The sequence below is a fragment of the Pithys albifrons genome, chromosome 26, assembly GCF_047495875.1.
Source record: "Pithys albifrons albifrons isolate INPA30051 chromosome 26, PitAlb_v1, whole genome shotgun sequence".
NCBI lineage: Eukaryota > Metazoa > Chordata > Aves > Passeriformes > Thamnophilidae > Pithys > Pithys albifrons.
The window spans coordinates 3,064,983-3,088,976 of NC_092483.1; the positions used below are offsets into that span (position 1 = coordinate 3,064,983).

General features: G+C 46.6%; 1 protein-coding gene across 1 annotated transcript in view; it reads right to left on the bottom strand.

The window, feature by feature from the left end:
- LOC139683010 (transitional endoplasmic reticulum ATPase-like) overlaps nt 1–13,379 on the bottom strand; it is a 46,216-nt gene extending 32,837 nt beyond the window's left edge. The window contains exons 1-4 of the mRNA XM_071577711.1: nt 13,150–13,379; nt 9,802–9,913; nt 7,482–7,654; nt 387–529 (exon numbers count right to left, since the gene is read on the bottom strand). Coding sequence (XP_071433812.1) covers nt 387–529; nt 7,482–7,654; nt 9,802–9,913; nt 13,150–13,166 — 445 coding nt within the window. The 5' untranslated portion in view covers nt 13,167–13,379. The remainder of the gene's footprint in view (nt 1–386; nt 530–7,481; nt 7,655–9,801; nt 9,914–13,149) is intronic.
- Nucleotides 13,380–23,994: the final 10,615 nt, after the last annotated feature.

Here is a 23,994-nt window from a genome sequence, read left to right on the forward strand (position 1 = left end):
CCCTCCAATTATTATTAAAAAGAATATTATATTCTGTTTCAATTATTAAACTGTTCTTATCTCAGCCTATGAGTTCTATTTTTTTTTTCTGATCCTCCTCCCCACTGGGAAGGGGAGAGGAGGTGTGAGCGACCAGCTGTATGGTACTTAGTTGCTGGCTGGGATTAAACCATGACAGAGAACTATCAAGCTGTTCTGCCAGCCAGCAACAGATATCACTCTTTTTTTCTGAAGTTTAGAAAAAAATTAAATCAGCAACAACAAAATCTCACTCTACAGTTGTCAGTCTAACGCTCCATGGAGATCTGTACAAGATTCCTTTTTATTCAGTATCAGGACTAGCTCACACTTGCTACCATCGGGACTTCAATAACAGGTGCTATTACCTTTCCTGATGGGTCTGTAAGCTTCCAGGAAGTATGGCTTGAGATAGACCTCAAACAGATTCCCTGTGATCCCTTCTACTGTGTCATCAATTGGCAGAACATGGATACGTTTGCCGTATTTCACATCTGGGCAAGGCTGGATGCTGCAACAGAATAAAACTCGTTAACCACATCATGCTAGACTTATACCCAATGTCGCAGCCAGGCCTAGTGGAGACTGCACACACCAATGTGATGTAAAGCAAATCCCAAGTTTATTCAAAAACACAGGTATATATGTGACCTCAAGTGACCCCGCCCCAGGTGCGGTGGTCTGACTCCAATTGGTTGAGGCTGGAAACATGTCCTTTTAAGGTGAAAACGAAACCTGTAATGTGGTCCTTGAGACCCACCTGAATCGGGCTGCAACATCTCCCCCTTTTGTTTCAAAGAACAAAGCAAAAATGCAAACAACAGAATACACATCATGCATATTGCAACTTGAACAGAAAGGCTGAAAATTTTGAAAATTGAGAAATAACATTTTGAAAGTCTTAAATTTTGCTAATTCAAGACTTAACAGGGTATTTGCAGGTTACACATCCCTACCTCCCCCTCTCTTTTCAAAATAGACTTTTGGAAGGAGGTACAGTAACCTTTGTAAACTAACACAAACCAATACATGACTAAGACATGTATGTTTGGAATTTGCAAACTTACAACTAGTGCAAAACAAGAAACTTTTCTTTCACGCGTGAAATTGTGGTCTTTTTGTGCAGTCGTCACCGCACAGACCACTGTAAACAAACTACAAATTTTATTAAACTTTGTGCAAAGTGTCTAAGAGTGCAGAGTGACTTCCCTTAGCAAAGAAGCAAGTTCAGTCCAGCTGAACTAAATCTCCTTATGTTCAAGGTCCATTCTCAGAACTTCTGTGTGACCATCACAGAGGCCCGAGAATGAAGCTTTGATTTTTAGTCCTTATACACTCCTGGTAAAGCAGTAAACAAGTGTGAATTCACAGAGGAAATTCACAAAGGCTAAACATAACTACTTACATTCTGCAAAAAATGTTCAGCAGCTGAGGGGACAGGTATCCTTACCCCTGCAGCCTGCTGGGCAACTTGGCAGTGCAATAAGCTCAAAACTGCACTTTAACTGAAAATTTTACAGAATTTCAAAATATAGGCTAAACAACATGCTAACTTGAACTGGACTGTTCTTGTTTGACTGGACAGTTAACAACTAGTCCTAGGATACTGCTGCTTGTGGTTGTGGTTGCCATATGGGGAAGGCAGCGTGGCTCCAGTTTCCATGAGCTATTTGACTGGCTGCGCCCCATGGCTTGCAGCCCCTCTTGTTTTTTGGAGGCCCAGCTCCCCACCCCATGTTTGTTAGAGGAGTACCATCCTTTTTATATTTAGAATGACAATCCTGGGCTTTGTGACCAAGTCTGTGACAACGGTTACATTCTCCAGTGAAGCTTTGAGTTCTGCTATATTTTGGTTGTGCTGGACAAGATTTTGTTGTTAAATTCCAGGGTCTTTTCCCCCTTTTTTGGGTGGATTGTTTGCTAAGAACTGTGGCTAGAGCAGAAGCATGTAGTTTTGCTTTTTCCTCCTCTTCTACCCAGGGCAATCTGGCACAGGCTTCAATTAACTGTACCAAAGTAGCTGTAGCTGGTAGAGAGGCTATGAGCTGTTTGCATTGAGGATTGGCATTATTGATTACCAGATCTTTCAATAAGGCTGGTTTCATGTCAGGGGTAATATTTGGAGCAGCATCCGAAGCTTCTGTTACTTTATCTACAAATTCCATGAATGTCTGGCCAGGTTTCTGCATTATTTGCATGTAAGGTAGAGAAGGTTTTCCCTTCTTAGGCAGATTAGAGAATGCAGTTAAAGCAGCATTCTTTGACTGTTGCAAAATATGAAAATGTAATGCAGCTTGTGCTTGTGGGTTTTCATAAGCTCCTGATCCCATTAGCTGGTCTAAAGATGCTAATCTTAAGGGATGTCCAGTTTCTAATTGTATATTTTTTGCCTGTTGAGAAAGCATTATCCATACATTTTGATTAGTAACAGCAACAAGACAAGTTACAAATGCAAGAGATACACTTAGATACTCTCTGGATTTAACTACCCTTTGAATTATGGTGGCTAGATGCTTTTCATCTGGCTTCACCATAGCTGTGAAGGCTTCTGAAATGGTCTTTTGAGTTACCAGAGGCTTCCTTGTTCTAGGAAGGTTAGAAAAGACAGCTAAAGCAGCATTTTTGGATCTTTCAAATCCCTTTTTTACTACATCGTGATTCCCAGCTCCCCCCAGCATGTCCCAAACAGAGGCTTCTTTGTCTGTTGCTCTCCATTCTGGGATACAGCTGGTGGGTGTGGCTGTCGGTGATGGAGGCTGCAGGTACCAGGTTGCCGGCGCAGGGGCAGTCTCTACCGGCACGGGGGATTCCCGTGCCGGTGCTGGCAGCTGCGGGCAGCGCACGGCTATCGGGGAGGGAGTCCCCGCTGGTGCTGCAGAGCTTGGGTCCTGCGCGCCCAGCGCTGACGCTTGCGCTGTGAATGGCTCACAGTGAAGGGAACGACCAGGGGGAGCTCCGGTGGCTCCGCTCCACTGGAGAGGAGTCTCTCCCCTCTCCATGACGTAGTCGATCCACGCAGGAGGTGGTGGGGGTGGCGCGGGAACTGATCTGCCTCCGGAGCGGGCGAATTCGGAGCCGACCCCGGCCCCTGCGGGCTGCGGCGGACCCGCGCCTGGCGCATGCGCTGTGATTGGCATGCAGTAGGGAGGGGGGTTGGGCGGTCCTGGCGCCTCGTGGTAAGGGCGCGCCGTTCCTTTGTTTGATTTCGCGGGCTTTGCCATCACGTGGTCTCTCTGTTTTCCTGGCCACGCGGTTATGCCGGGCGGCTGTAGCCCTGCTGGAATGTCTGCCTCAACAGTCTCCCGCCGCAACGGAGCGACTCCGGCGTACCCGCAGGGCGGCGGGGAGCGCGGCGGCGGGGCGACCCCAGCCCCGAGGTACCCGCAGGGCATTGGAGGCGGCGGTGGCGGAGCCGGCGCTGAAGGTGGATGGACAGGGGGAGAGAAACTCCACGGGGTTTGTCCCCCCCTCCACATGTCTCTCTCGGCTGAGGGCATTCCCCATCGCGCCTTCTCGGAGTTAGGATTTAAATAAAACTCACTCACGGTTTGGTTTTCTGCGGCGTGTCTCGTGGGGTTCCAAGGTTGCTGCTGAGGTCCGGCCGCTTCTACAGCGGCAGCCGGTGGTCTCATTCGCTGTGCACAGGCTGCTTCCTGGTAGTTGTAAGGCGGTGCAAAGACGACTTCTTGGCTTTTCGCGGTGACGAACGGCGTGGAAAAGCTTTGATTCCATGGTTGCTGTGGTCTTGCCGGGTTTTCCGGAGCGGGAGCGGGCAGTGCCGCGTATGGGTACGGCGGCGGCGTTTCTGTGAGCGGCGGTGCCCACGGCGGTGCAGAAGGGTGTTCAGGGGAAAAACTGCTATGTAGAAGCTGACTTTTTTCCCTTCTCTCCGGTAGATCGAGGTTTTTACGGGCTCGTTCTACCTCTAACAGCATTTTCCTTACAGCTGCATATGACGAAATGTGCGTCAAAAATTCTTCGGGTGCAGTTTGCACTAAATTCCACAAATCTGCCCCAATTTTATCACACACTTCTATGGAAAGTGTGGAATTGGCATCTGTTAGGTGCCTTCGAGTGAAACACCAATCCAAAAATTCCTGTAAGGCTTGTCTTTCAATGTTTGTTTTTGTAACACGAGCTAGTTTTTCAAATTTATCAAGCAATAAGTTCGTTTTAGTCGAGTTGGAGTTTCCCATGTTTCTTTAACTCACCGGTTCGAAGGTCGTGGTTCCTTCAGTCCACGTTCTTCCAGCAGCTCTCAGGGCCACTACACAAAACTCCCAAGTTTACAGGAGACAGAAGCTCTCAGGGGCTTCTCCACAAAGCACCCAAAAAAACTGGGGCATAGCAGCTCTCAGGGGCCACTTCTTAAGGTTCTAGGCAGGCCTGCAGGTGGGTTTCATGTTCTGAGACACGTTGGGGTCCACCATTTGTTGCAACCATGCCTAGAGGAGACTGCACACACCAATGTGATGTAAAGCAAATCCCAAGTTTATTCAAAAACACAGGTATATATGTGACCTCAAGTGACCCCGCCCCAGGTGCGGTGGTCTGACTCCAATTGGTTGAGGCTGGAAACATGTCCTTTTAAGGTGAAAACGAAACCTGTAATGTGGTCCTTCAGACCCACCTGAATCGGGCTGCAACACCCAAGTCTGGAAAAGGCAGTGATGTCCCTTCCCAGGCCAGTATAAATGCCAAAAAGGACCATCCAAAGCCCTGATGAGACTTCCCATATGCATAAGAATGCTGACAAGGCAAAAATCATGTCCATTAGAGAGCTAGTCTTCACAACACATGCTTTCCTTCACTCCTCTCAGCCCTATCCAAAACTGCTGGAGGGTTTCATACTACCCCCTGCTCTTCTGTAGCCCCCCTTTGCCATCCCCAAGATACATTCATAAGTTACTACTGCAGCCTAAAGACCTGTGAGAGTCATGAACTAACTTTTGTTTCAACACATGCTCCTGCACCTGGGTCAGGGCAATCCCAAACACAAGTACAGGCTGGGCAGAGAAGACATTGAGAGCAGCCCTGGTGAGAAGGACTTGGGGGTGTTGGTGGACGAGAAGCTTGATGTGAGCCAGCAATGTGCTCTTACAGCCCAGAAAGCCAACTATGTCTTGGACTGCATCAAAAGCAGTGTGGCCAGCAGGTTGAGGGAGGGGATTCTGCCCCTCTGCTCTTGTGAGACCCCACCTGTAGTGCTGCAGTCAGCTCTGGGGGCCCCAACATAAGGAGGTCATGGACCTGTTGGAGCAAGCCCAGAGGAAGCCACAAAGATGCTCAGAGGGCTGGAACACCTCTCCTATGAAGACAGGCTGAGACAGTTGGGGCTGTTCAGCCTGGAGAAGAGAGGGCTCCAGGGAGACCTTATAGTACCTGAAAGGAACCTACAGGAAGGCTGGAAGGGACTTTTTACATGGTCATGCAGTGACAGGACAAAGAGGAATGGCTTCAAACTGAGAGGGGACTGATTTAGATTGGATAATAGGAAGAAATTCTTTACTATGAGGGTGGTGACACTGGCACAGATTGCCCAGAGAAGTTGTGGATGTCCCATCCCTGGAAGTGTTCAAGGCCAGGCTGGATGGGGCTCTGAGCAGCCTGATCTAGTGGAAGGTGTCCCTACCCACGGCCAAGGGGATTAGAATTAGATGATCTTTAAGGTCCCTTCCAACCCAAACCATTCTATGATTCTATGAGCTACTGCTGAACTAACCGGAAGGGAAAGGGAGCTGGGGGAAAATCTTTGTTTCTTCCTCATAACTTAGTACAGAGAATTGAGCTCCTGTTGCTGATAAACCTGATTGTGAGGAAAGGTTCTCAGTACCAACCAGGGATAGCCAGGTGTCTATCAATCCCCCTTTGTGGAGACTGACATTTAGGTTGAAGTCTGAAGGCTCCTTTCCCTTTTTAAATAAATATCTCAGCTATTATTTTACAGTGTAGGCCAACAGCCTACTGTAGTGACACCTCAGAATATCAAGCTGTAGCAGAGAGGCAGAAAGCTCAAACTGGCTTTGCCAGCTAAAAAAAGCCTACATGGAACTGCAACTGAGCATGCAACTTTTCATATACTAGTTAGAGACTATTATGAGATTCTTTAACCACATGCTTTACAGTGAGGATATAGCAGAAGGGTAAAGACAGACTGCCCCACAAAAGGAAAACAGCTGACAGACTACAAGCAGGAAGCAATTAGTGCATGAATCCGGATTTTGGCAGAAACCAGGCCACAGAAATTAACACAATAAGTACTTAAAGATCAGCAAGAAAAACTTTGAAGGCAAGAGGTGTGAAAATCCTTTGACCCTTGCAACAAAGCCAAGACATCTGGAAGGCTGAGAACCACTACAGACACAGTCCCAGCAGAGAAGGGGATAGCACAGGCTGAACTGTCACACTAGAAATTACTCCAACAGTAACCTCATATAGGGTTAAAGTAAGGATTCACGTTTATTTTAAATCAACAGAGTAGTTCAAAGCACTGTTCTGTTCCAACTATAGCCATGTTTAAAACTTGCATATTCTAGTGGTAGAGAGATGGGTGGAACAGACTTGTTCCTCTCCTCTACAATTCATATGAAACACATTTTGTATTTAAAGACTATTCCAGATATCACTCCAGGAAGTCTAGTATCAGAAACCAGGCTCCAATTTTCCCAGAACATGCACAATATTCCAGATTAGAAAAATGCTCAGGAGAAAGAGCTGTCAGCTCTCACATATTTAAACCTGCAAATTAGCATTTTTATGTTTAAGAAATGCTGACACATTTTTTCTCTCCACTCCCATCATTGAATGAAACCTGCCTCTTGTAAGCCAAAATGTATACTTCAATGCTTTCCCACTACCTTCTGCAAGTGTTGTACAAAATTCCTGCAATACTTAAAGCATTCCTAATTTTAAAATTATAACAAAAATTGGAATATAAACAACCTTCAGGGATTTTTAATCTTGCTATTTGACTGCTTCAAGTTTTAACTTCTGTTTGTTATAGGGCAGATCAGTGCTTGAGCTAACCACACTATAAGATCAATTACGATATTGCTTACTACTTTTCACAGTTAACTTTACCAGCACGAAAAATTTAGATGGGAAAAAATTGTGAATTCATCTGACAATGTAAATTTGGGAAGAATACTATGACAACAGTGGAGTAAATTGAGCTATTTAATTTAACAATAGGATCTGGGCTTGTGAAGGTCCTGAAGAGACTTCAAGAATCTTTATCATAATTTTTAGTATTAATCTGAATATGCATACAGCCAGAAACACATGCAAAAATAAACTGAGACCCCTGACGTAAGACACAAACTTGAAAACATTTCTGTAATCTCTGGAAGATGTGAGAATGCTTCCTGCAGACCCTGTCTCTGCTACAGACCAAATCAATTCAAAGCCAGTGCACAAATTTAGGCAACCCAGGGATATGCAACCATTAGCAAACTAGTCCTCACCTGATCACATCACCCAGGCGCACTCTCAAGTTGTTACGAACAACCCTATTCATGCGAATCTTCTCATCTGAGCAGGTGTCATCTGACAGAACAATGCAGACTGCTTCTCTCCTCTTCTTCCCTTTTAGCAGGACAGTGTCTCCTCTGAACAGCTGGAGTTCATCCATTTTTGCCTGTAAACAATAACAGCATTAGAACAAGCTTTTAACAAAACAATTGGAGGAAGTAGTGACCTGCTGAGCCACTTAGACCCTCACAGGTCTATGGGGCCAGATGAGCTCCACCTGAGGATACTAATGGAGCCGGTGGAAGAACTTGCCAAGCCGTGCTCCATCATTTATCAGAAATCCTGGTTAACCGGGAAGGTCCCAAATGACTGGAGGTTAGCCAATGGGATGCCCACCTGCAAGAAGGGTCAGAAGCAGGATCTGGGGAACTACAGGCCTGTCAGCCTGACCTCAGTGCCAGGGAAGGTTATGGAACAGATCATCTTGAGTGTGGTCACATAGCATGTGCAGGACAACCAGGGCATCAGGTCCAAGATAGAAAGGCTCTGCAGAGGGATCTGGACAGGCTGAATTGATGGGCCAAGGCCAATTGTATGAGGTTCAATAAGGCCAAGTGCTGGGTTCAACCCTTGGGTCACAACAACCCCATGCAACACTACAGGTTTGGGGAATCATAGAATCATAAAATCAGTTGGGTTGGAAAAGACCTCCGAGATCATCAAGTCCAACCCTTGGTCCAATCCAGTCCGTTTACTAGATCATGGCACTCAGTGCCACATCCAATCTCAGTTTAAAAACCTCCAGGGATGGTGAATCCACCACCTCTCTGGGCAGCCCATTCCAATGCCTGATTACTCTCTCTGTAAAGAATTTTTTTCTGATATCCAACTTCAATTTCCCCTGGCAGAGCTTGAGCCCGTGCCCCCTTGTCCTATTGCTGACTGCCTGGGAGAAGAGACCAACCCCCACCTGGCTACAACATCCTTTCAGGTAGTTGTAAAGTGTGATAAGGTCTCCCCTGAGCCTCCTCCAGGCTAAACAACCCCAGCTCCCTCAGCCTCTCCCCATAGGACTTGTGCTCCAGTCCCTTCACCAGCCTCGTTGCTCTTCTCTGGACCCGCTCCAGCACCTCAATAAGAAGAGTGGCTGGAAAGCTGTCCAGTGGAAAAGGACCTGGGGGTGCTGGTCAACAGTGGTTGAACATGAGCTAGAAGTGTGCCAAGGTGGCCAAGATGGCCAATGGCATCCTGACCTGTATCAGGAATAGTGTTGCCAGCAGGACAAGGGCAGCGATCGTTCCCCTGTACCCGGCACTGGTGAGGCCACACCTCAAGTACTATGTCCAGTTTTGGGTCCCTCACAGGAAGGACACTGAGGTGCTGGAGCATGTCCAGAGAAGGGCAACAAAGCTAGTGAAGGGTCTAGAGAGCAAGTCATATGAGGAGTGGCTGAGGGTGCTGGGGTTGTTTAGACTGGAAAAGGCTCAAGGGAGACTTTATTGCTCTCTACAACTTCACAGAATCACAGACTATTCTGAGTTGGAAGGGACCCACAATGATCATTGAGTCCAACTCTTAAGTCAATGGCCCACATAGAGGATTGAACCCATGACCTTGGCATTACTACAACCAAGTTTTAACCAAGTGACTACCTGAAATCAGATTGTAGTGGAGTGGGGGTTATCTCTTCTCCCAGGCAACTAGTGACAGGATAAAAGGAAATGGCCTCAAGCTGCACCAGGGGAGGATCAGGCTGGATATCAGGAAGAATTTCTTCTTGGAAAGGGTTGTTAAGAATTTGAAACAGACTGCCCAGGGAAGTGGTAGAGTCACCATCCCTGGAAGTGTTCAAGAAACAACTGGACGTGGCACTTAGTGCTATGGTTTAGTTGACATGGTGGTGTTGGGTCAATGGTTGGACTCAATGATCTTGGAGGTCTTTTTCAACCTTAATGATTCTACGAATTCAAGTATTTGAAGGAAAGTTACTTGACTTTGGAGAATTTCATGTTGGAAGCAATATTCTAGATGTACAAAGATAGGAGTTTCCACTACACTAATCAAGAGCTAATCCTAAAGCCAGACTAAGGGCATGAGCTCAACTGAATCCTAAAACTTAGAATCAAAATGTACTTTATCATTCATCAATAATTATTATGTGATTATTTATTTAACCCACCTCCCTCACTTGTAACTGCTGCAGCTTCTGACACAAATACTTAGATTCATGTTGCAAAGTTACATTTCAAGTTAATAGACAGCAACATCTTGCAAATTACCAGATTAAATGCTTTGCTTTTATAGGTGACACACCTGGGACAGTGACACAACACTGTTGTCTTCATTGATGGCTTCATCAACAATTAACCGATTGGGCCTGTTCTTCTGCTTCAGAATAGCAGTTGATAAGTCATCTGCTTTAGAACTAGCAAAGAAAACAGAAGTTAATGAGTCCAAGTGATATTGCTCCCGCCTTTCACCCCCACCCCCTGTTTTATTCTCCATTTTCTACAGGTTTCTTTGTTGTCTTGTCTTTTAGAAACTATACTTGTTTGTAACTGTCGTGGTTTCAGGTAGGATAAAGTTAATTTCTTCTCAGTAGCTGTTAGAGAGCTGTGTTTTGGATTCAGTATGAGAATGGTGTTGATAACGCACTGATGTTTTGGTTTTTTGCTAAGTCATTTTTATCCTAAGTCAAGGGCTTTTTTTCTTGTCTCATGCTCTGCCAGTGAGGAGGTACCCAAAAGAAACCAGGGGAGAGCATAGCTGGGACAGGTGATCCAAACTGGCCAAAGGGATATTCCATGCCATAGAACGTCATGCCCAGTATATAAATTGGGGGGAGTTACCAGGAAGGGGTGGTCCAATCTGGGTTCAGGAAGGGGGGTCTGGCATTGGGAGGTGGTGGTGAGCAATTGCATTGTGCATCACTTGTTTTTCCCTTTTTATTATCGTTATTATTACCATTACTATATTTTTTTTTCAAATATTAAACTGTTCTTATTTCAACATACAAGTTTTAGTTTGATTCTCCTCCTCATTCCACCAGGTTGAGGGTGGGGAGAGGGGGGCTTGAGCGAGTGGCTGTGTGGTGCTTCATCTCCATCTGGGCTTAAACCACGACAGTAAGACAAAGGATGATATTATTCCTAGGCACCAGTTTCAGGAGTTCAAAGCAGAATGCTTTATGTCACTAAATATAACTAATTTACTAGTCCAATGGAAATAGCTATGAAGCAATCTATAAAAAGAAGTAGTCAGTGAGATGCTGCTGACTCTAAGATGTTTTGCCTGAAAGAATTAGTCAGACTAGTCTGAAATCACATGTAACCACTTCCACATAAACAAAAGTTCAAGTCCATTTGGTGTCAAATTCCAGATAAATAGGGGAATTAAAGGACAATGCTGCAGCTCCTCTGAAAGGAAGAGGTGTAAGAGTTTAGCCTGTCAAAGCCTATTAGTTAAACCTAGCAAGCCAGTAGAAATATTCAAGTGCTCATGAAAAATGGGGTTTACTTTTTTTTTTAGGATATAAGCACCTTTCCATAATACTTTCACAGGAGTCACTATAGCTCTAGCCTACTATGCCATAAGATATGTGACAGATAATTCGTTATCTGCAGACAAAGAAAAAAAAGGTGTTAAGAAATTATAACAGCCACACAGGAGAGTGATGTTATTTCTCCTACAGACAAGAGTAAGGACTTTGACAGACAAGCACTACCCATCTTCCAATAGCAATTTAGAATATTATTATCACCATTTGCCATCTTTCCTGGGGGTTCATAGAATGGTTTGGGTTCCTGCCCTGGAAGTGTTCAAGACCAGGCTGGATGGGTCTTTGAGCAACCTGATCTAGAGGAAGGTGTCCCATGGCAGGGGGTTGGAACGAGATGATTGTTAAGGTCCCTTCCAACCCAAACCATTTTGTGATTCTAGGATTACATCACTCCATCACTTTTCTGTGTCAGAGCTCTCCTTGTTCAGCATGTGATAATGCCCAGAGGCTATGCATTGTGGTAGACAGTATGAAGTGTGAGATCAGAAAGTAATTACTGATTAGTGACTCTTCTGAAAATGAACTAACTTGTTCCTGCAAGTCTATGTTAAATATACAATGAAAAGTCACCAACTCAAAATTATTCCAGCTTTAGTAATAAAAGTGAAAACAGTCATGCTTTCTGTATGCTGGTGTACCTTTTTATTAATACCTTCATGAACTCACTTCCTAGATAAAACCTGTCAGGTTTTTTTTACCACTCTGAACATCCATATTACAGTCTGAACTACTTTCTTTTGGTAAGTATTAAAAAGAAAAAAATCCATAAAAATCCCTTGAAGCAAATGAGTGAAATATCTGATGACTGGAACAGCACATGACAACCAAGCAGTGAGTTTATACCCATGCTCAAGATGCCAAATTTTCAAATACTGTTTCAGACAGGTATACGCACAAAACCAAGAATCTCTTCAGAAACACTCTTGCAATGCTATACTCCATGCTAAAGCTCAGTTCAATAAGATGGCTGCCAACAGCATTGGCCCAAAAATTGTAGCTAAGAAGTAACTGTTTTCCAGTTGCAGAGTAACTTTTTTTTAGATTCCTATGTGGTGAGAACAACTTTGCAGAACTATAAATTTCTTTTTAAAAATACTGTTCACATCACTCAGACTCAAAATATGCCTTTGAGACCATCACTTCTATCACAAGCTCTAACGCAGACACTGAATTCTTGGTACACCTTGCTGGAACTGACATAGTAAGAACAAGTGGGTCTAAATTGCAGAAGTTGCAAAAGAAAAGGAGAAGATAAACCACAGACACTAAAGAGACTGAAAGAGCCTCTGGCAAAGCCAACAAGTCACTTGAAGTATTCCTGGATTTGGAAATTAGCTTTAGGTTTTAATTTTAGTCCTCTCAAGGGACTATGAAGTGACTTGCACACGTGGGCTGGGAGCTGAGAGGACAGTATTACTCAACTGATTTTTGAGGAGCACAAAATATGACCCTCAGCCTGGAACTGAAAACAGTGAGGCAAGACACTAGAGACAAAAATATAGCTGATTGCCTCAGCTGCCACAGGGGCAAGCCCAGTACAACATATCATCTAACACCAACTCTCTTCCAATCCCGACCCGAAGGCCGCTGCAGACCTGCGGGGAGGAGACTGGGACATGCTTCTCCCCCCTCGCCAGCCGCTCTGCCACTTACCCAGGCGCTCCGGGGCCTGGGAGACAAAGCCCTCCCTGGCTGAGGCCTAGCCCAGGCGAGACGGCCCCGGCAAGGCCTCGCCTCCCATTACTCGACACTTCCCGCGGAGGCCCGGCAGGCGGAGGCGGAGGCGGAGGCGGGGGCGGCGGGGGCGGCGGGGGCGGCGGGGGGGGGGCGGGGGCGGCGGGGGGGGAAGGCGCCTAGGGTCCCCCTGCGGACTACCGCCTGGCTGGACGAACACAAAGAGCGGCCCATTCCCTCCCGGCCCCACCCCTACCTCCTAAGAACCTGAATGACACAGCGGGATCGGGGGGAGGATCGGGCCCAACGTTGAGCCCAGCCTGGGCAGCGCCGCGCGGAGGCGAGGTAATGAGATCTGGGCCGAGTCGGGCCCAGCGCCACCGCAGCCGGGCTAGGCCGCGGCCTGCTGGCGGACAGCCCACACTTACTCGGATCCTGAGGCCATGGCGCTTAGAGGAAAAGAGATGAGGCGGCCGGCGACAGCTCCTCAGGGTGGGCAACAACAGGTCTCAGACAGACTCGCGACGGTGGTACGTCAAGACGCTTCACACTGACTGAACCTCAGAACTGACTCATCGGAAAAGGAGACTCCACCTCGCGCTGCCTCACCTGCCTAACAACAGCGTGCGCTGACCAATCGCAAATTTCGTCCGGCCAGCATCTCAGCCAATCGGAGAGGCGGAACCGAGGGGACGAGGAAGAAAAAAGAACGCGCGCTCTCCCTCCTCTGTCCCGCCCCTCTCCTTTCCCTTCCCAATCCTCACGAGCCAAGCGCAACACCCGTCAGCCAATCGCAGCTTCTTCCTTGCCGTGGCTGTTCTACAGGGCAAGACGGGTAGAGCAGCCAATGGCAAAAATCCACCAACGCTAAAATCCTGGCGGAAAGTCCCACTATGACAGCCATCCGAGACACCTTCGCCTCGCGATTGGCTAGCGCCCGAGCAAAGGGAAATGCGTGGGGAAGGTTGCAGCCAAGCAGAAGGGGTAGGAGGCGGGTGCTTAGGGAGCAGCTGGATTGCGCTGAGCAGACCTGGGCTCAGCTGACGGGACCGCGCGCATGGGCGCGGGCAGCGAGGCAAGTTTGGCTCGGTCGGAGGCGGTCTCTTGGCGGACTCGGCGAGGCTTTGGGGGGACATGCTCCAGAGGCTTGATTTCCCCCCGAGTGAAAGGGGGTGTGTGGGGACCCAGCGCTTCCTCTCCACCCAAAGGTACTTGCAGGACTCCTTTCCCTGATTAATTTATTTTTGGCAGGTTTTTCTTTTCCCTGACTGATTTTTAGCAGGACTGCACTGCACCGTCAGGCCCCACCGCAGGACTCATGTTCCCAGCCAGACCCTTCCCCATCAGGGGTTTGAAGCTCTAGTTCCCCTTGAACCCCCTGAAACAGCCATCCTGCAGCTCTTTCACCACCAGCCCCACGACCATTTTTTTGTCTGACTCACATCCCCACCTGGGTGGCATTTCCTTGAGGCCAGAAACATTGCTGGAACTAAGTGGCATTGTACCCACAGCCTCAGCCCTGCTCATATCAGGAGGAACCAGATGTGTCTGATGCTTGTTCTCAACCATCTGCTGCTGGCAGGCACTCCCTTGTTTACTCCTAGATGCTTATGAATAATTTAATGATCTGGTGTTCTCTTCCAAGGAGCCAACTAGTACTTAATCCCTGCCTCCTCTCTTCTGCCCTCCTTTTTTTAAAACCCATGCAGTAAGGTAGGACTGAAGAAGAGCAGCTGTGGGGCTCTCCCAGCCCAGGGGAGTCTGTCTCTATTGAATTTAACCTCTGTGGTTTAAAAATGGTACTCCCCAATTCAGTGCCCCCACCAAGACTCCCAAACCACACAGCACTCTCTCTTGCTCCCCCTTTCCACTGCAGCGAGATGGAGTTAAGAATTGGAGGCACAAAAGGTGAAAATCACAGGTTAAGATAACAATTTATTGGGAACAGCAATGAGATAAGAAAATGAATGGTAACAGCAACAATATTAATAAAAAAAGTATAAGAAAGGGAAAAATTCCATCCGCCACATTTTCTCGACTGGGAGGGACCCCTTTTCCTCCAGAGCAAGAGAGTCCCTTTCCCCTACCCCTGGCAATGACATGAGGTGATATAGAATAACCTCCCTCTTGGCTACTGCAAAAATTAACCCTGTCCTGGCCAGAACCAGGACATTATCCACCCCTTATTCAATACTGTCTACATCATGCCCAGGTCCTACACCTTCCAACAATATACATATAAACACAAGCACGGGTATCATTTCCATACTCAATGGCCATCTGTCCAAGATGTCTGTTGAGTTCATTTAGTCCATGACTGTGGGTTCTATCCATCCTAGATGTCTTCCAGGACAGGAGGGTTGGCTGGTTGCAAGCTGCATCAGGAGCTCACAACTGGTATATCTGTAGCAGTCCATCCTCATTGCCCATGGTAATTATGGCATACAGTGGCAGTGTCATTCAGCAACCAATATCATACAATTCAACATTACAGACTGTTCTCACTTAAAAATCAAATCCCCTTGAGGTACACATCATGTTTCCCCACCTCTCTGCATTACCCACCAAGTGCACCCAGGCCCTTGAGCAAAAAGAATCCCATGGATAAGTTTGCCTTTGCTTGAGGCAGGACTAGTCCAAACTGTCTTCCCTAACATGTTCCTCACATGCACAACAGGAACTTTATCCCATTTTATGGTACGTGAAGGTTTTGATTAGGCAGGGCCAACTCAATTGGTAGAGCCTCTAGGGTTAACTACCCAGGTGGCCTTCGCCTTCGCTAAATGTAGATCCCAATGTTTGAAGGTCCCACCACCCATTGTTTTCAATGTGGTTTTTAACAGTCCATTGTATTATTTGTTTTTCCCAGAGGGTGGTGCATGATAGGGAATATGATATACCTACTGGTATATACTCTGGCCTATGTGTCTATGAGGTTATTTCTGAAATGAGTCCTGTTGTCCAACTCAGTTCTTTCTAGGGTGTCATGTCACCACAGGGCTTGCTTTTCAAGGCCCAAGATGGTGTTGTAGGCAGTGGCATGGGAGACAGGGTGTGTTTCCAGCCATCCAGTGGTTGTTTCTACCATTATAAGCACGTAGTGCTTCCCTTGGTGGGTTTGCGGGAGTGTGATGTAATCAGTCTGCCAGGTCTCCCCATATTTATAATTGGACCATCACCCCCCCATACCACAGAGGCTTTACACGTTTGGTCTGCTTGATTGCAGTGCATGTTTCACAGTTATGGATAGCCTGGGAGATAGTGACCATAGTTAAGTCCACCCCTCGATCACAAGCCCATCTCTATGTTGCATCTCTTCCCTGATGACCTGAAATGTCATGGGCCCACCAAGCCAGAAATAACTCTCCCTTATGTTGCCAGTCCAGATCCACCCGAGACATTTTAATCTTGGCAGCTTGATCCACCTGTCCGTTGTTTCAATGTTCTTCAGTAGCCCGACTCTTGGGTATGCATGGATCTGCATGATGGACTTTTACAGCCAACCTCTCTACCCGGGCAGTGAAGTCTTGCCACAATTCAGCAGCCCAGATGGGTTTACCTCTGCCCTGCCAATTGGTCTTTTTCCATTGGTCCAGCCACCCCCACAGAGCATTTGCTACCATCCACAAGTCAGTGTAGAGGTAGAGTCCTGGCCATTCTCTCGTTCAGCAATATCTAAAGCCAGCTGGATGGCTTTCAGCTCTGCAACCTGACTTGATCCACCTTGTCCCTCAATAGCTTCTGTGACTCACTGCGTAGGACTCCATATGGCAGTATTCATATGATATGCCAGGAACCATCAGTGAAAAGAGCGTATCACTTTTCATTTTCTGGTAGCTGATTATATGGTGTGACCTCCTCAGCACATGTCACCTTTTCCTCCTCTGATGATGATAGTCCAAAATTTTTGCCTTCAGGCCAGTTTGTGGTGACTTCCAAGATCCTTGAACGACTGGGGTTTCCTATTCGAGCTTGCTGTGTGATCAGAACTATCCACTTACTCCACATAGCATCAGTGGCATGATGTGTGTAAGGGACTTTCCCTTGACTATCTAGCCCAGAACTGGCAGTCAGGGTGCCAGGAGGAGCTGTACTTCAGTGCCAATTACTTCTGAAGCAGCTCAAACTCCTTCATAAGCTGCCAGTATCTTTTCCAGTTAGGGTGTAACAGGCCTTGGATCCTCCAGAACACCAGGGGTTGTCCTTGAATCTCCCCTGGTACTTTTTGCCTGAGGTTCCAGAAAGGACCATTCTCCCCGGCTGTGGCGGAGAGCATGTTCTTCACATCCTGTCCTGTCCTGACTGGCCCAAGGGCTACTGCATGAACAGTCTCCTGTTTAATTTGTTCAAAAGCTTGTTGTTTTTCAGGACCCCAATTGAAATCATTCTTCTTCTGGGTCACAGGATAGACAGGGTTTACAATCTGACTATAATCTGGAATATGCATCCTCCAAAAACCCACAGTGCCTAGGAAAGCCTGTGTTTCCTTCTTGCAGGTTGGTGGGGACATAGCTGCTATTTTGTTGACCACGTCCATTGGAATCTGACAATGTCCATCTTGCCATTTTAGTCCTAAAAACTGAATTTCCTGGGCAAGTGCCTTGACCTTACTTTGTTTCATGCAAAACCAGCCTTGAGGAGGATCTTGATTATCTTCTCCCCTTTCTCAAAAACTTCCCCTGTTGTGTTGCCCCACACGATGATGTCATCAATGTATTGCAAGTGTTCTGGAACCTCAGAATGGTTTGGATTATTTTCTTCCCTTTCTCAAAAGCTTCTTCTGCTGTCTTGCCCCACACAAAGATATCATCAATATATTGTAGGTGTTCCACAGCTTCACCCTTTTCCAGTGCAGTCTGGATCAGTCCATGGCAAATAGTGGGGCTGTGTTTCTACCCCTGGGGCAGTCAGTTCCAGGGGTACTGGATGCCCTTCCAGGCGAAAACAAACTGTGACCTGCACTCTGCTGCCAAAGGAATGGACAAAAATGCCTTAGCAATGTTTGTGGTAGCACCACTTTGCTGCCTTGGACTCCAGTTCATACTGAAGTTCCAGCATGTCCAGCACAGAAGCACTCAGTGGTGGTGTGACTTCATTCAAGCCACGATAGTCTACTGTCAGTCTCCACTGTCCATTAGACTTACGCACTGGCCATATAGGACTATGAAATGGTGAGCAAGTCTTGCTGACCAATCCCTGGCTCTCCAGTTCACAAATCATCTCATGGATGGGGATCACAGAGTCCTGGTTGGTGTGGTATTTTCAATGGTGCACTGTTGTGCACCTATTGTTTTTCAACCCTCAGCAGTCCCACAGCAGAGGGGTCCTCTGAGAGACCAGGCAAGGTATTCAGCTGTCTAATTTCCTCTGTCTCCACAGCAGCTATCCCAAAAGCCCAATGATGCCATTTTGGGTCCTTGAAATACCCTCTCCTGAGATAGTTTATGCCAAGGATGCATAGAGCCTCTGGGCCAGTTCCAATGGGGTGTTTCTGCTACTCATTTCCAGTCAGGCTGATTTCAGCCTCCAAAACAGCTGTTGGGATCCCCTTGTCATTTCAGAAATACAGATGGATTCTGCCCCTACATATTTTGATGGCATGAAGGTACATTGTGTGCCAGTGTCAGCTAAAGCCTTATACTCTTGTGGATTTGATGTACCAGGCCATCGGATCCACACAGTCCAATAGATCCGATTGTCCCTTTCCTCCACTTGGCTGGAGGCAGGGCCTTATAGTACTCATTGCTCACATCTTGTAGATATGAAGTGGAGGTCCCTCTAAGAGGATCAGAAGTAACTTCAGCCCTTCTGTTCTCTCTGAGGACTCGCCCATTGAAAAGTGGAGTGGCATTTATCCTTGAAGAATTTCCTATGGTGGTCGTTCTCCCTCTCAACCCACGTATCCATGCTGCTAGGGCAGAGGGGGGTTTTCCATCCCATTTTCTCATGTCCTCTCCGTGGTCACACAGGTTGTCTTGGTTTGAGATAAGCAACTGCCAACCCCCCCAAGCACAGAGAGAAAAGCCTCCCTCCTAACACCAGGGAAAGGGAGGAAAAGAGAGGGGAAAGAAAGAAACACTTCAAAACGCATTTATACTAAATCTACATATATTTTTCACAGAAAGAAAGAGACAATTAGAAGAGAGTACAAATATACACTCACACAAGTCTGCAACAACAAGTTCCCCACCTCAACTTCATAACAAACACACAAATTCTACTATCTTAACTACACATTACTTAAGAAAAGACTTATTCCCCAGGGAGACAAACTCAAGCAGAAAGGAGAGAACCCGAACAACACATTTTACTTTCCTGAGATACCCTGTGAGCCAGTGGTGGGCCTGGTCCTCTCCATCCCCCCCCGGGACAGCATCGTGCGTCCTCCCAAGAGGAGGGCTGAGAAGCGACTGCTTTAACCGCTCCCACACTGGTTCCTACTTCCCTGGAGATGATGTCATAATGTGGTATGGAATACGAAGTTACTGGCTAGAAGAGGTCAGCTGTTAGCTCAGCCCAGCTCAAGTCAGCTGACAGCTTCGGCCTAGTCCACACTTCAGAGCCCAAATCTAGGCCCACCTAGGTGAACCCATAACACAGGTGAAACCACAGGTTACCTCATGGTGTGTCCCCTCTCTCTGGAGCAGGGGGGTGCTTGCTCCCAATAGCAGAGACTCTGGTTCATACTGACAGGGCATGGGGCATTTCCTCTCCAACTTGCTCAAGTCTTTCAAATCTTTCTGCAGTCTTAGACAGCCTTTCCACAGCTGAGGCACAGGTTGGTAGGGAGGAAAAAAGACGATCTTCATATTCCCAGAGTCAGGTAGTCACCTGATGCACTGTTTGTTCTCCTTTCATTAACATCAATGCCAATGAGTTGGTGTACGATGATGGCGCGCTCTGTACTGAAGAGAATAAGGCCCAAAAGACCCCCGAGTTTTGTGAAATATCCTGCTCTGCCTTGCTTTCCAAATGCCTAAGCCATGTTACTAAGGGAACATAGCAAGAACTGCTAGTTCGTTTTGTTATGCTTATTGGACCTGAAGCCTAAGCACTTGTTAGGGACTATTGTACCATGTAGTAGAAAATCATAAATCAAGACAACTTAGACACATGAATAGGAGAAAATGGTAGCAAGCCAAGATTTTTGAGCAGAATTCTGGCAAGGTCACTTATGAATAGAGAGGCAGAGGGTCAAACTGAGGAAGAAGAGAAAAAGCCCACCAAACCGAGGCTGAAGACCAGAACAAGCCACCCAAAAGGCTTGCCAAGAGAAGAGTCTAGAAAGCTCTGCCTGTAGCCATGTCTATGCTCCGCCCAATCATGAATATGTCGGATCAAAAATTACTCCAACAGCAGGGAAGCTGACCAGAATATCTGCAAAGCCTTGGAAAAACACCAGAACCAAAGAAGCCTCCCCAGAGGATAAGACAATCTAGCTTGCAAACATCGCTTATCTCCTATCTTTTGCATTTAAAAAGAAATGCAGTCTGTGTGTGTGTTCCTTGCTCTGTACCAAGACCTGTTTTGCAATATTCTTTGTTCCCCTCTCCCTTGTGTTCATGAATAATGGATTTGCTTTAGATATCTGCTCTCCTCAGGATAAATAAACAGTAATCCCTTAGTTAGCCTGGATCCTCCTGTTTAACATAAAACCAGACCCTTAAATATACTAACCCTATATTACACTGGAAGTTTTTACAATAAATTGTCTTTATTCTTCCCTCCGAATAAAGTCTGGTTTTGACCATCACATGAATATGTTAATCAAACATTGTAATAAATGAATATGTATGTTAAGATGTTGTAATCATGTACTGGAACTGTATAAATTCACCTGTTTTAGTACTGATGCTGGGAAGTGAGTTTGAGTGGCACGAGCCCCTCACTTCCCTGCACAGAAATAAATACCTTGCTGTTAATAGACAAAAATTTCTCTTAGCAGTTTTCTTTATTTCCAACCTTTTTCAGCTTCAGTACAAACTTTTGCCACATGGATTGTGTAGACTGGACCTCATCTGGATCTACAGGGGACTGCTTGTTATTTGAATTCCTTTAGATTACCTCTAGCACAGCTAATTCTCTCAGGTACTGGATACCTTTCTCCATGGTGTTTCACCTGCTTCGGTGCACTACTAGATCATCCTTTAGAGAATACCTTTCGATCAAGCTTGACAGGCTGAGAGTTTCTGTCCTCTTCCAATCCCCCTGGGTTACACACCAGATCAGTTATTATTGGGTCAGAACCACCTTGTGGGGCTGCGTCTCTGTGAGTGTGTGTGTAGGGGAAGGACCGGGCCTAGGCCTACAGGCACATCATAAGGCCTGCTGAGAGCATATGGCTTGCGGCTAACATGGCCACAGGAGCCATGTGGCTGGTCTGTCAGTCGGGGAAGGCCTGCCTGGTAACCCGCTTACACCACACCCCCCAGAGCTTCTGATTGGCTGTGGCATCTCTCACTTTGGCTAAGGGGACAGTGAGTGGTCAGTGAACCAAAGGTTCTGTCTAGAGGGAGTGACCACAATTGCCAGAGCAGATAAAGAGGCATGCATGAGATCTCCATTTTGCTCTGGCCTGTTCTCTTTGAAGTTGTCAACATGTGACCCTTGAAGTGGTAATTGTTTTTCCTGCCTTTTTCTCTCTTCATTCTTTCTTCTCTTACTCTTTCTTCCTTTATTCTTCTCTTTCTCTTGTGGGTAACCTAAACGCCTATTTTCTGTACCTCACTTAAGTGACATGGAGTTTATGTTTGCTGAGTGCAACAAAGGTTCCTTACAATAGCAATGCTTGGTAGTCCTGGTAATCTGTTATAATGCTTTTGTGAAGTTGCATGTTTATTTCTGTAAAACCCTTTTTGCCAAAACACCTATTTTTTCACCAAATTAAAAGAAATCTCTTAAAGAAAAATGTGTAGTTTTTCTCCGGATGTGAATTCAAGGTATCAAAGACTCAAAAACTTTGCAAGAGTTTGCATAAGCAAAATCTCTTGAAGCCTAAAATTAAATGTACACCCAGTAAAGCTTGGAGTTTCATGATTGGGTTTTAACACCTTGTCAATGCCCACATCCTGGGACAGGGGTCTCAGTTGCTTGGCTTCACTACCATCTAGGTTCATATTGTGGGCTGCGATATCCCAGCATTGGAGCAGCCAGGTCACCAGGGGCTCTGCTGACTGCCAACTGAAATCTTTTCATATATCTCTCAGCTCATCCGGGGAAAGGGATTGGGTGATTATCTCTGGTCCTGCCTCTTCCTCCTGTTCTGAGGGCCCTGCTTCCTTTTCATCTCTCACTATGCAAACTGATTTGGTCTTGGATTTCTTCTGTATAGGGGTGACTGCTACTGGCCAAGTTGTTCCTCTGGTAGAGCTGCAGTTTGAGTGATCACAATGCCTGTTGGTCTGCTTTCTTCCTCCTCCCCCTGAGGGAGCTGTCTAGTGATGAGCAGTCTCTGTGAGGATTAATAAGAGTTTTTGAGTTAAGAAAGGCCTTTGGAGCTGCAGGCAGTGTCTGAGGCCGAGTAGCTGGTACCTTTTGGTGCAGAGATGAGAACACTGAAAATTAGTCCTGTGAGAAAAACCAGCAGGCTAGCAAAACCAAAATGAGATAAGGAGGTTTTGGGAGAAGCTATTCATGAGAAAGGAATGTTGAAGAGATAAATTTCTCATGGGTGAGAGAACATCTGGGCAAAGAGTGACATCCAATTAGAAGCTATAATGAAGTCTATGGACACTGCTATTCAACCTGTCGGGCTCAGCCCCCAGGGCTCACACCCCCCATGTTCGTTCCCCCTCTCTATGTGTTTTTTCCCTGAGGTTTTCCATGCCGTGAAGGTACATTGACGGTTTCCCTGCATCTGAGAGAGGTCTACACCCCTTCCCTGCCCTGCTGCAGCAAATCCCACCGCTCCTGCGGTGGCACAGGGCAGCAGGTGCTCCTGAAGCCCATGTGCCCCCTGCTCACAGTCTCGGTATCCCCTGGGGTTCCTTCCCCACCCTGGCTGTCCCCGTGTGGTTTATCGAGCCTAACCCTGCCCCCAGATGTGCTGTCCAATCCCCTCAAAACCCCGCCCCTATTGGGACTCTTATAACCAGACCCCGACTGGAAATAAAGCGCTTCCGACACGTTCACCACCAACTCTGTGTGTGTCTGAATTATCTCGGGAGCCGCGTCCCCAATTTGGTCCCGAGACAACCAATGGGAGGTGGCCATGGGTGGGATTTTACTATATATATTGTGTAACTTGTAATTAGAGTTTGTTTGCCTTTTCCTATTTTTTTCCTTTTTCTTTCTTCATGGACTGATTTAATAAACTATCTCATGTGTGACACCTGTGACCTGTGTCCCTTTTTGGCTGCCACGACCTACTGCGCTAACCACAAGTCTCTGATAAATAGTAGCCAGGGCCCAGCACATTGCAATGAGTTGCTCGTCTCTGGAGTTGCCACAGCATTCTTCTTGCAAATATTCCATCACTTTATCAGGGTCTTGTAGTTGTGCAGGGGTGAACTCCCAAACCATTGGAGCAGAGAATTTCCCCCAAACCTGGCCCATGTCTTCCCACATTCCATGCCACTCATGACTGTCCTCCCTCTCCCTCAGGGCAGATCTCTGAATGACCTTCCTAGAAATCTGTGTCCTGACTCTAAATGTGGTGTGGACCACATTGAGGAGACCTGGCAGACCAAGCAACAAGAACATGCTTTCCTTAACATCCAAAGGGAATTCAAAATTCTCAAAAGCTGTTGTAGTAGGCCTGAAGGAGGAAAAGGGGGTGAAAAGCTGGGTAAAGTCATCCTCCCATGTTTCCCTCACAGACTGGGTATGATTATTAATGGACTCCCAAAGGTCACGCCCCGAGATAAAGGTAGGAGAGCAACACTGAATACACATCCCAAATGACCCTCACTGCCCTTGATGTTATCATGTCATAAGCTGCTATCACACAGTACAGCAACAAAGCAATCCTGATCCCTCTTCCTGCTCTAAAACATATCATCACCAGCACATATGGGAATATATCCAGGGTTACGTACCACACCCACATGAACAGACCAAGCATCATTGTGACCAGTGGCTCTGGACCTAATACAAAAAATGCTTAAATCAAATTTATTTCCAACCTTCTCTGGGCAGACCTGTTATCTTAACCCTTTGTGCTGCACCTTGGGTGCTGATTAAGGCTGTCGTGGTTTAGGAGTGGTATTCCTCAATTCAGTTCTCCCACTGAGACTCTCCCAAACCACACTGTTCTCTCTTGCTCTCCTTGCCCC